Source organism: Salmo salar, chromosome 02 (assembly GCF_965601325.2).
Source record: "Salmo salar chromosome 02, fSalSal1, whole genome shotgun sequence".
Taxonomy (NCBI): Eukaryota; Metazoa; Chordata; class Actinopteri; order Salmoniformes; family Salmonidae; genus Salmo; species Salmo salar.
In genome coordinates, this window is record NC_138292.1 from 37999891 (window position 1) to 38012816 (window position 12926).

General features: G+C 42.1%; 1 protein-coding gene across 3 annotated transcripts in view; it reads left to right on the forward strand.

The window, feature by feature from the left end:
• LOC106582102 (ubiquitin-conjugating enzyme E2 E2) overlaps positions 1-12896 on the forward strand; it is a 37749-nt gene extending 24853 nt beyond the window's left edge. For 2 of the 3 annotated variants that reach the window (XM_014164849.3, XM_045703317.2), the window contains exons 4-6: positions 10626-10758; positions 12079-12226; positions 12663-12896. In XM_014164849.3, coding sequence (XP_014020324.1) covers positions 10626-10758; positions 12079-12226; positions 12663-12760 — 379 coding nt within the window. In that variant the 3' untranslated portion in view covers positions 12761-12896. The remainder of the gene's footprint in view (positions 1-10625; positions 10759-12078; positions 12227-12662) is intronic. The other variant, XM_082962621.1, reaches the window with a different exon arrangement.
• Positions 12897-12926: the final 30 nt, after the last annotated feature.

A 12926-nucleotide genomic window follows, 5' to 3' on the forward strand; every position in this document is an offset into this window, starting at 1 on the left:
TCAGTAGAGGATGCCTGGTTATTTTTTTTAAATGCCTTCCTCTCCATCTTAAATAAGCATGCCCCTTTCAAGAAATTTAGAACCAGGAACAGATATAGCCCTTGGTTCTCCCCAGACCTGACTGCCCTTAACCAACACAAAAATATCCTGTGGCGTTCTGCATTAGCATCGAACTGCCCCCGCGATATGCAACTTTTTAGGGAAGTTAGAAACCAATACACACAGGCAGTTAGAAACGCCAAGGCTAGCTTTTTCAAACAGAAATTTGCTTCGTGCAACTCCAACTCTAAAAAGTTCTGGGACATTGTAAAGTCCATGGAGAATAAGAACACCTCCTCCCAACTGCCCACTGCACTGAGGATAGGAAACTCTGTCACCACCGATAAGCCCACTATAATTGAGAATTTCAATAAGCATTTTTCTACGGCTGGCCATGCTTTCCACCTAACTACCCCTACTGCATCCAACAGCACTGCACCCCCCACAGCTACTCGCCCAAGCCTCCCCCATTTCTCCTTCTCCCAAATCCATTCAGCTGATGTTCTGAAAGAGCTGCAAAATCTGGACCCCTACAAATCAGCTGGGCTTGACAATCTGGACCCTTTCTTTCTAAAATGATCTGCCGAAATTATTGCAACCCCTATTACTAGCCTGTTCAACCTCTCTTTCGTGTCGTCTGAGATTCCCATAGATTGGAAAGCAGCTGCTGTCATCCCCCTCTTCAAAGGAGGTGACACTCTTGACCCAAATTGCTACAGACCTATATCCATCCTACCCTGCCTTTCTAAGGTCTTCGAAAGCCAAGTCAACAAACAGATTACCGACCATTTCGAATCCCACCGCACCCTCTCCGCTATGCAATCTGGTTTCAGAGCTGGTCATGGGTGCACCTCAGCCACGCTCAAGGTCCTAAACGACATCGTAACCGCCATCGATAAGAAACAATACTGTGCTGCCGTATTCATTGACCTGGCCAAAGCTTTTGACTCTGTTAATCACCACATCCTCATCGGCAGACTCAGTAGCCTTGGTTTCTCAAACGATTGCGTCGCCTGGTTCACCAACTACTTCTCTGACAGAGTTCAGTGTGTCAAATCGGAGGGCCTACTGTCTGGACCTCTGGCAGTCTCTATGGGGGTACCACAGGGTTCAATTCTTGGGCCAACTCTTTTCTCTGTATACATAAATGATGTCGCTCTTGCTGCTGGTGAATCTCTGATCCACCTCTACGCAGGCGACACCATTCTGTACACTTCTGGCCCTTCTTTGGACACTGTGTTAACAACCCTCCAGACGAGCTTCAATGCCATTCAACTCTCCTTCCGTGGTCTCCAACTGCTCCTAAACACAAGTAAAACTAAATGCATGCTCTTCAACCGATCGCTGCCTGCACCTGCCCGCCTGTCCAGCATCACTTCTCTGGACGGTTCTAACTTAGAATTTGTGGACAACTACAAATACCTAGGTGTCTGGTTAGACTGTAAACTCTCCTTCCAGACTCACATCAATCATCTCCAATCCAAAGTGAAATCTCGAATTGGCTTCCTATTTCGCAACAAAGCATCCTTCACTCATGCTGCCAAACACCCTCGTAAAACTGACCATCCTACCAATCCTCGACTTCGGCGATGTCATTTACAAAATAGCCTCCAATACCCTACTCAACAAGCTGGATGCAGTCTATCACAGTGCCATCCGTTTTGTCACCAAAGCCCCATATACTACCCACCACTGCGACCTGTACGCTCTCGTTGGCTGGCCTTCGCTTCATAATCGTCGCCAAACACATTGGCTCCAGGTCATCTACAAGACCCTGCTAGGTAAAGTCCCCCCTTATCTCCGCTCACTGGTCACCATAGCAGCACCCACCTGTAGCACGCGCTCCAGCAGGTATATCTCTCTGGTCACCCCTAAAGCCAACTCCTCCTTTGGTCGTCTCTCCTTCCAGTTCTCTGCTGCCAATGACTGGAACGAACTACAAAAATCTCTGAAACTGGAAACACTTATCTCCCTCACTAGCTTTAAGCACCAGCTGTCAGAGCAGCTCACAGATCACTGCACCTGTACATAGCCCATCTATAATTTTGCCCAAACTACTACCTCTTCCCCTACTGTATTTATTTATTTTATTTATTTTGCTCCTTTGCACCATATTATTTATATTTTAACTTTGAACTTTCTTCAAACTACAAATCTACCATTCCAGTGTTTTTCTTGCTATACTTTATTTACTTTGCCACCATGGCATTTTTTTGCCTTTACCTCCCTTATCTCACATCATTTGCTCACATTGTATATAGTCTTATTTTTTTTTTTCTACTGCATCATTGATTGTATGTTGTTTTACTCCATGTGTAACTCTGTGTTTTTGTATGTTGTCGAACTGCTTTGCTTTATCTTGGCCAGGTCGCAATTGTAAATGAGAACTTGTTCTCAACTTGCCTACCTGGTTAAATAAAGGTGAAATAAAATAAATAAAAAGTAAAAATACTTTAAAGTACTACTTTAGTAACTTTTTGGGGTATCTGTACTTTGCTTTACTATTTACGTTTCTGTCAACTTTAACATTTACTTCATTGCATTCTTAAAGAAAATAATGTACTTTTTACTCTATACATTTTCCCTGGCACCCAAAAGTACTCGTTACATTTTTGAATGCTTAGCAGGACAGGAAAATTGTCAAATTCATGCACTTATCAAGAGAACATCCCTAGTCATCACTACTGCCTCTGATCTGACGGACTCACTGCCCCACATGGTTTGTGTGGCCCAACAATCAGTAAATAAATAAAAAACAAGAAAACGGTGGCGTCTGGTTTACTTAAAATAAGGAATTTAAAATGATTCATAGTTTTACTTTTGATACTTAAGTATATTTAAAACAAAATACTTTTAGATTTGTACTCAAGTAGTGTTTTACTTTGTGACTTTCACTTTTACTTGAGTCATTTTCTATTAAGGTATCTTTACTTTTACTCAAGTATGACAATTGGGTACTTTTTCCACCACTGTTAATGCCCCAGCCTATGAATTAACTTCTCTCTTCTCTGTCCACTTTTTGCGCAATTCATGCATCGCCACTGGCCTCTCTCTTCCATCCTCTCTGTATGTCTCTTATAACTCTTGAACCAGTAGCCTAGCCCAATGCGTGTCCCAGAAGTAGCAATATATTTTGGTGACATATTTTGACCAATTAAAAGATATACTTCACAAAAATACAAACGCAAGATGTATTGTGTTGATTCCGTGTTTCATGAGCTGAAATGGTCCCAGAAATGTTCCATGCATACAAAAAACATGTTTCTCCCAAATGTTGTGCACAAATGTGTTTACATCCCTGTTAGTGAGCATTTCTCCTTGCCAAAATAATCCATTGACCTGATAGGTGTGGCATATCAAGAAGCTGATTAAACAAAAGTATCATTACACAGGTCCACCTTGTGCTGGGGACAATAAAAGGCCACTCTAAAATGTGCAGGTTTGTCACACAACACAATGCCACAGATGTCTCAACTTTTGAAGGAGCGTGCAATTGGTATGCTGACTGCAGGAATGTCAACCAGAGCTGTTGCCAGAGAATTGAATTTTAATTTCTCTACAATAAGTTGCCTCAATGTCATTTTTGAGAATTTGGCAGTATGTTAAACTGGCCTCACATGAACTGCAGACCACGTGTAACCACGCCAGCCCAGGACCTCCACATTCAGCTTCTTTACCTCCGTCTGAGTTGAGCTACCCAGACATTGATGAAACTGTGGGTTTGCACAAGCAAACAATTTCTGCACTAACTGTCAGAAACCTCCTCAGGGAAGCTCATCTGTGTGCTCGTCGTCCTCACCGGGATCTCGACCTGACTACAGTTTGGCATCACAACCGACTTCAGTGGGCAAGTGCTCACCTTCAATGGCCACTGGCTGAAAAAGTGATGAATCATGGTTTCAACTGTACCGGGGAGATGGCAGACGTCGTGAGAGTGGTTTGCTGATGTCAACATTGGGAACAGAGTGCCCCATGGTGGCTGTGGGGTTATGATATGGACAGGCATAAGCTACGGACAACGAACACAATTGCATTTTATCGATGGAAATTTGAATGCATAGTGATACAGTGACGAGATCCTGATGCCCATTGTCGTGCCATTCATCCACCTCCATCACCTCATGTTTCAGCATGATAATGCACGGCCCCATGTCACAAGGATCTGTACACAATTCCTGGAAGCTGAAAATGAACCATGGCCTGCATACTCACCAGACATGGTGCCCATTGAGCATGTTTGGGATGCTCTGGATCGACGTGTACGACCGCGTGTTCTAGTTACTGCAAATATCCAGCAACTTCACACAGCTATTGAAGAGGACTGGGACAACATTCCACAGGCCACAATCAACTGCATGATCAAGTCTATGCGAAGGAGATGTCGCGCTGCATATGGGAAATGGTGGTCACCAGATACTGACTGGTTTTCTGATCCACGCCCCTACCTTTAAATTTTTTATTTTTTTAATTAAGGTATCTGTGATCAACATATGCATATCTGTATTCCCAGTCATGTGAAATCCATAGATTAGGGCCTAATGAATTTATTTCAATTGACTGATTTCCTTATATGAACAGTAACTCAGTAAAATATTTGAAATTGTTGCATGTTGTGTTTTATATTGTTGTTCAGCTTCTCTGATCATATTGTCTGATCACATTGGCTGGTGGTAAAAATGCATTAAATGGGGAAGCATCTGTTCTTCCAACACCCAATGTTTGTTTACAATGAAATGTATTACATCAGAATTCCCAATGTTAGAATGTTTCTAATCAAATTTATGAAGTAAATTAGAACGTTTTGCTATCAGTCTCATTTGCATAAACATTGTGATTGGATGATAGGTGTGCGGGTTATCGAATCAGGATCAAATCCTTTGATCTCCTCGAGCTCATTAATGATAGAATTGCCGAAAGGAGTGGAACGTAATAGCTGAATAGAGACGGAAACCAGGCTATAAATCATGTGCTTCACCAAAGAATAACACCACACCACTCATCTCTGCCAGTAACCTTCTGGTAACGAGTCCATTTCCTTGGCCACAAGGCCAAGCCACTGCCCCGGGAGCTGCAGCTTTGTGGGGGGATTATGTGTACTGAAAAAACCTCTGGGCGTGGCTGAATGGTTAAGGGTTTGGAGTGAGAGCAGCGTTGCTTTTCTGATGTAGCTACTTCAAGTATGGCCTTCTTTGTTTGTTGTGACATACTTCAGTTCAGTACACACAAACTCTGTGGGTTAAGTGATTTATTTTTATTTTTTAATGACTCATCATTTTGAGTCATTCATGTATGCAAAGCCTGTGTATTATGATATATGCTATACATTATTAATGGAGAGTCCTGAGACAAACATTTGCAATGCATAAGAAGCTTGCTTCAGGCACTAGCAATGCTGCGAGGAGAGAGATGTTTACCCACCAAAGTCCCTGTTTTTCAGAAACATCTTAGTAAATTAAAATGGAGGAATGAGAATAGAAAAGATTTTATTACCTATTGATGTCATAAAAGTATCTGAAGTACCTTCCAAAGTACACATTCTCATCAATACCAAATGGAAGGTAGTTTAAATTGATTGAACCAGCATGTGAAATGGTCTGTTAGGGGTAAATATTGGTATGTGGTTCACTTGGACTCGAAGAAACCGTGCACATATTCAACCATTTCTGCCATAAATGCTTGTTTCAGGATAAATCACAGGCAAATAATTACAGTATTCATAGTAGGGATGAACAATAAAAGGCTTGATTTAAAAACAAACCATGTCATTTGTGCAAATAAAGACGAAAGTCCGGGGAGGGAGGTGTCACCTCTGCTGCTGAGCTACATGGTAATTTGGTCGTCGGCGCTTTGCTTTCACGGTCAGGGGAAACGAAGATTGCTTCATTAAGTTCTCTTTCTGATAACCGCCACAGCCGTCGCACCAATGGAACGGAAGATCTTAACTGAATGACTATGCCATTAGTAAAGAAAAAAGTGCCTAAGGGAAATTAACTGGAATGGTGAATAATTAAGATAATAGCTCTATTTGCACATGGCAGCATTAAAAAGCGCCAAAACAGACCATCACATTCAATGATGGGTTCCGTTACTCTTTTATTCAACACCTTTTGCTGTGGCGGTCAATTTTGAGACCTTTTTATACAGCAACATACTGAACAGCTTGAGGTATAAAAGGTTTTTGCTCAATTATTTTAAGGAACTGTGGTCCTGGAAGATTGGGCCACTTGCACCAAGCACATGTTCAGTTGGTACTGCAAAAGAAGGTACATTCTCTAGTCTTCACATCCACAAGGTTCCCTGGCCTTGTACGTTAACAATTCAACACATGAACATGTACCCAAATGCCTTTTAAATTTGTTGATTTAGTATGGTTGTTGCTACTTTGCCTTCTGGCAGCATATTTGAATTATTATTATTTTGTACGCATTGACAGTTTTTGACCTTGAACTGAACTACAAATGCTGGCATAGTTTCTGTCTCTGTGCTTGGTTCTGTCTGTCTTCTGTAGTTATTAGCTTGTTGTGTTAACAAGCTAATAAGATGAGGAATAAATTACACTCTCATAACCTTTTGTGCTCTCTTGTCTCTGGCTGTACAGCGGATGTCAAAGGTGGAATAGAGGGAACATTTTAGACATTCTGCCGAACAGACACACTCCCACACACAGTGAGCGCTTGCCAGAAACCACCCCACAAAATTTCAGAAATACTGTTAGTGAACAGCATGAGCCCTCCTTGAATGCTCTGAGTTTTGAGGATTTTTGTCTGTCACACACACGCAATCAAGCAATGTTCCCTGTAACTGAGGTCAGCAGCGGTAGAACACTGTCATTGGCTTGTCTCTGTCATCATGAGTAGGATAAATGACACAGGCTGATCCCCTGTCTGCATCTGCTGGTCAACTCAAATGCTTCCCTGATGTCAGGGAGAATTACCAGAGCTGGCGATAGCCCGGGGAGGGAAGGTCACCGATTTGCCAGAGATTACTGTAATCGCCATACAATTTGACAAAGGTTTTGGCATGTTGGCACAATCTCTAGATTGTTTGGAATCATGTAATATAGACCATGTTAAATGGGACACGTGGTGCACTAGTCTCTCACAGCCACTGCAAGGAAAGGTCATTCAATATATATGGAAATTATGTCTGGTCTCCGTTACTTATGGATCACAGCTTGTTACATGGATAGTTTCCAGTAACGTTGGTGTGAAGTGGAACGGTGTATGCATGGAGAAGGCCTGCAGTACACCGCCTCCATTAAAAACAACATTTTGTAAGGGTTCCTTTGTGTCAGCCAACCTAGTATATTTTATGTTGAAATGGTGTTATTTGTATTTATTATGGATCCCCATACTCTTTCTGGCGTCCAGCAAAATTAAGGTAGTAATGAGATGTATTTCAGAATAGATTCTTTGTCCTCTGTCTATGGGCATGTATGAGCATACATGAAATGAACATGGTTCATTATGATATGTATGTGGTTTGTCCATGTTGTCGTTCAACATCATGTAGACGATCTAGTCAGTGGTTTTGTGTCTGCGGTCATATGAATAGCCATCTTCCGATAATTGAAAGTTTCCATATGTATGCCAGATTTACCAGTGTATTATTCAATTTAGAATATGATATGATAAAAGATGACTTACAACTTGTATCATGTTAAAAAGGAATCAACCATGCCTAGCTAACTGACAAGCATAACATGTTTTAGCTTGGCATTCCGTTGTTTTGGGGGGGGGATTCGAACAAGATAAGTGAGTTCCACAGCGGTTTGAAAGCAGAGTAAATCGTGCCTGAGGGGTTTTATTTGGGGATTCTGTTGGGTTGCATTCTGTTGCGGAGGCAGCACTCCAGCTGTCGGAGCCATTTCCACATGAGTGTAATCGCAGAGGATGGCTAGTGGTAGATTCTCACGGACACCCGCACACTAATGTATCCCAGATTCTTGGAACAAATGACCCAAATACTCAGTGACTCAAAGAAATCTACCGACGTACTGCAGATTTATTATAACTCTTGAGTCGCACAGAGGATATTATTGCAAACCGTAGCGATTTCATGTTTAATGTCGTGTATTGAACTCAACAAGATATGTCTGCATTAATGGATGAGTGTTCCCATAGTAGAGCAAGGAGAGCTCTATTACTGTTGCGAAATCGCAGTATTCGGCTATAGGCCTATATGCAGTGAAATTACAATCTGGGGTTAGATTATGCCACATGACAAAAACAGATATTTTGGTGCTTTGTCTGTCTTCTAGCGACTTGATGTAAGATTTTGAGCAGGCACATTCTTTCCCTATAAATGTTAAGCATCATTGTACATTGTAAAGTGGCTCAGTAATGATTACTTATACCCCTTGCACGGTTTTAGGCTTGGTGAATAGGATTTGCTATAAAACATCTCTGTTCATCCCATGACCAAAGCAGGATGTAAGGGTGAGCAGAATCTCCCTTGACACCTAAACCTGGCCATTCAGGATGCTGATTCAGTCGATATCCTTAACCTAGACAGCCTCTCTCTGTCTCAGTCTGATGCCGTGGCCTCGGCCCTGCTCTACCACTCCACTGGTCTAATGAGAGACTGTCAGTCAGGTCCTGAATGCCCAGCCAGCGCTCAGGCAGCCTCCACAAAGCACCACAACCCCTGCTGGGGGGGGGTTGCCGGGCAACCTCCAGTCGTGGCATGTACTTTAAACTATTGACTTAGCCTTTACTCAGAGGTCCGTGTGGTGTCAGATCTACACAGAGGTGGTGTAGAGTGGATCCTCTGCCATGCTGTCTCATCTATCTCATCTGGGCTCGAAAGTGATCGGCCTCAAAGGACATGAAAGAGTCCCAGTATCTGTGCCGCTTTGAAAAGGATCATACATCTGGCACAGTGGGAGGTATTTATTTTTTATTATTGCATCAAGCTACAATGAGTTTTTCACCTTGAATCATGTTTAATGTAGACGCTTGATTTAAATGAACATTTTCCCGTAAGTATTGAAAAGGAAATTGCCTACAGCTAAAGTGTGTGTTCAAAATGGCACACTGTAGCAAAACCCTTTACAACGGGAAATGAAAACCAGTAGTTGTCGTTGGATAATTTCACATACAACCTTCCCATTTTACTCATCTTTCTTCCGTTTTGGGCCTTATGAACATGACCCATTAAATCTGCAGATTACCTCTGGTGAGGGGATGTGTAGACGAGTAAATAACTTCTTCCCCCACCCACATAAAAACAGTTCTCCCTGTGTCTGGTTGCAACTCATTTTCTCCATGAACAGTGCAGTGGTTACCTCACCCACCTAAGCAACATCAGAACATTTCTTAGATTCATTACAGCTAGCTATTAATAGGCCACATCTGGCCTGTTGCAATGCACTGACAATGAATATTGCCCAACATGGTCTCCAGATGCTGTGCTTAAGTCATTTCCAAATCATACCAGTATAAAACAGATTTCCTTTGTGCCTCATCAAGATAAGTCCAGATTTGCATTGCTCTTATGGGCACAAAACAGCTATTGAAAAATATTAAAGTCCCTTAACTAATTAAAGAAGGCTTCGAACAGTTGCTTTAGACAAATAAATAGTATAAGATGAGTGAAATCTGAATGTGTTGACACTACAGGAAAGAGGAAGTGTCTAGTCCTTTCATTCTATTTGTGGAGACTGATCCATTCTCATGGGCATGCACTGAGCCAGACACTTGTTTGATACTCAAGTCGTGCGATTTGAGGTTATTATATTGTGGAGAAAGCATAACTTGCTAGTAATTTCATTCTGACATGGCCATCTGGAAATGTCAGTCACAGATTATTGGGGCTTGTCAAGATGAACAAAGCGATTGGTGACTTTGCTAGTCATGCATTTTCTGTGCTGCTGCAATCCTGCTCCCAATCTCTAAGTATGTGTGAGTGTCTGTGTGAGCAGTCGTCCTGTGTGTGTGTGTCCTCTTGTGCACCTGTGGGTTTGGTCGATGTTAAAGTTCATGTACAGTAATGACATCGGAGGAATTGCTCATTTGTCCTGGGATTTCTGATCTGGTCAGTGTTCCAGACAGTCTTCTGTTGGGGGAGGGTGGAGACTTAATATGGAAATTACATTAATTACCAGACTATCCAACAGATGTGACCCTCACTCCACTCAACATAACTACTCATCTAATAAAGGACCTTCAAGATACAATTGCATTTTTGTGTATATATTGTATGAATTGACAATGTTAAATTGTTCTCTATTTGTGAAATGAGAATCCTCAATCCAACTAACAAACTGTTTATTTCAATGGATGGATGATGATATTAGCCTTTGTGAATGTTGCACATTTTGGGGGGTTTAAGAATGTTTCAGATTTTCTTTGACAACCTAGATAGCTTGAGTGATAATCATCGAACAGAACTAAAACTCAGGCTAAAAAGAGCAAACTGAGAATCTCAAATCTCTGCTTCATTAACTTGTCAGAAACTAGCATTTCCTCCTCTCTCTCTTGCTCACTTGGACTCAGACTTTGTCTACTTTAGGCTACTCTGTCAGTAGCCGGTTGTCAATTCCAATGCCCTGAGTTGCTAAACATATTGACATGTTTCTGTTTCAGCGCCGGCCCCAAAGGAGACAACATCTATGAGTGGAGGTCAACCATCCTGGGACCACCGGGGTCTGTTTACGAGGGAGGGGTCTTTTTCCTGGACATCGCCTTCACACCCGACTACCCCTTCAAACCACCCAAGGTCAGCACCCACCGCCACACTGTGACCACAAATGGTTTATAGCTTTAGTGCCATTGTGCTGCTCTCTTCCTGTGTGGAGAACTCTTGCTTTAATGTAATTTCAACAGCTAACATGATTTTCTGGAAATCTGGTGTGCTCCTTCAAGCCTTTACCAGTTCGCTGTTCATATTTTCAATTCATTCCGTATTAGCCTTTTCATGAAACGTACCCTGTGGAGTGTTTTCAGTTGTTGAGTGGATGTCATTATCAAGTGTATGAAATGTGCTTTTGGATATCTCTTTGCTTCTTATAACCCAATTTCCCTCTCACTGGCTTTCATTTTGAGTTCTGACTCTCTCTCATTTTGTCTGTTTCCTCCCCCCTTCTTTCATTCTCTCTTTTTGTCTCTGTTTCTCTCTGAGCTGTGTAAGAACCGGCTCTGCTGTTTGACAGCAGACTCAAACAAATCTACAGGCTCAAGCTCTGCTCAGTGTAGCCAGAAGGCTCAAGTGTTTTGTCCCACTGTGATCTGTAGCCAGTCCTTCCGCCACTATAGCACATGATACATGCTCCATTGGAGTTTTGCTGTATACTATAGACTCTTACTAGAGCTTTTTTCAAGCCCCTAACTGAAACTCCAGTTTGACAAGCTTGTTGGACAGATTGGAAGTATGAGATGCAGTTGTTAGGGTTAGTGGGGCAGAGAGTGCACCATTGTGGGGTTATTTATAATGTCCTGTTCTCGGTGTGTTCAGAATTCCAAGGCTCATTAGAAGTTTCCTCTGCAAGGTCAGGGTCAGTCTGTCCAGATGTTGGTGATTGGAGGACTGGGCTGGTTTCAGGTGTCAGGCCTAAACAGATGTCAGACTCACGGTCAATCAGAAACATGGTAGTAAACTTAACAGGGATGTTTGTGGACGTTTGTACAAAGGTTTAATGTCAGCACATTTTAAACCAAATAAAGTAATTTTTACCCCTTATTTGAATCCCTGTGAAAGTCTTATGGGAATTATTGTTTTCCTCTAATGTAACGGTTATAACGAGATTAGAGATGGGCATGGGTTTTTTTCTGGGGCATTTCATGACAATTATAAAGGTTTCCTGCATATTGGTAAAGCCTAAGGAAATTAGAAGGCATATGAAAATTCTGGTATTTTGTTATGGTATATCAAAAGTCTGCAGCCGTGTTATAAGGGTTGTCACCATCTTCTCAACAAAGAAATTACACTTATTGCTGTTTGTTACATTTTATTTTGTCCAATTTAGAATATTCCACTGTCAGTATTGCTGCTGAAACAGGGTTCTAAACTATAAATGCGGTCTTTTCCTGTACTCACCAGGTAACGTTTCGGACGAGGATCTACCACTGTAACATCAACAGTCAGGGGGTGATCTGTCTGGACATCCTGAAGGACAACTGGAGCCCCGCCCTCACCATCTCCAAGGTGCTGCTGTCCATCTGCTCTCTGCTCACAGACTGTAACCCGGGTAAGAGACCCGTCAATGTCCACATCAGGATCTGCAGTGTTCTCATTTCAGTTGGTGGTTCATGACTGATTTTAAATGACATTTGAGTTTACATTATCTACACACAGAGATGGTGATAGTGTAAACTCACCGCAACAAGCAGTATCACCATCTCTGTGTGTAGATAATGTAAACTCACAGCATGAAACATCTACACACAGAGATGGTGATCATGTTTCATACTTTGATAACTGTCTGCAGCTCTACTAGCGGAGTTCCAGCGTTCCCCAGGGACAGTAGCTCTGTTGCTGTTGAACCTGTTGATGGATTTAAAATGATCTTTAAAAAAAAAGTCCTTATTCATATGTTAATACAATGTAATAATATGCTCTAAACTCTCTCTTGCTATTCATTAATGCATGCTCTGATCTGCATCCTTTTTTTTTTGTCATTGCAGCGGACCCTCTGGTGGGGAGCATTGCCACACAATACCTGACCAACAGAACGGAACATGACAGAATAGCCAAGCAGTGGACGAAGAGATACGCCACATAGATCCCCGTCTGACTTTTCCAGTTACACCCCCCCCCCCCCCCCCACTGTACCTCTCTACCTCTCTCCCCAGCCTTTCAAAGCACACTCACTAAGTGCAACGGTATACCTGTAATCCCCCCCCCCCCCTAAACTTTGTATCTACCTTTTCTTTGTAAAGAACTGTCCT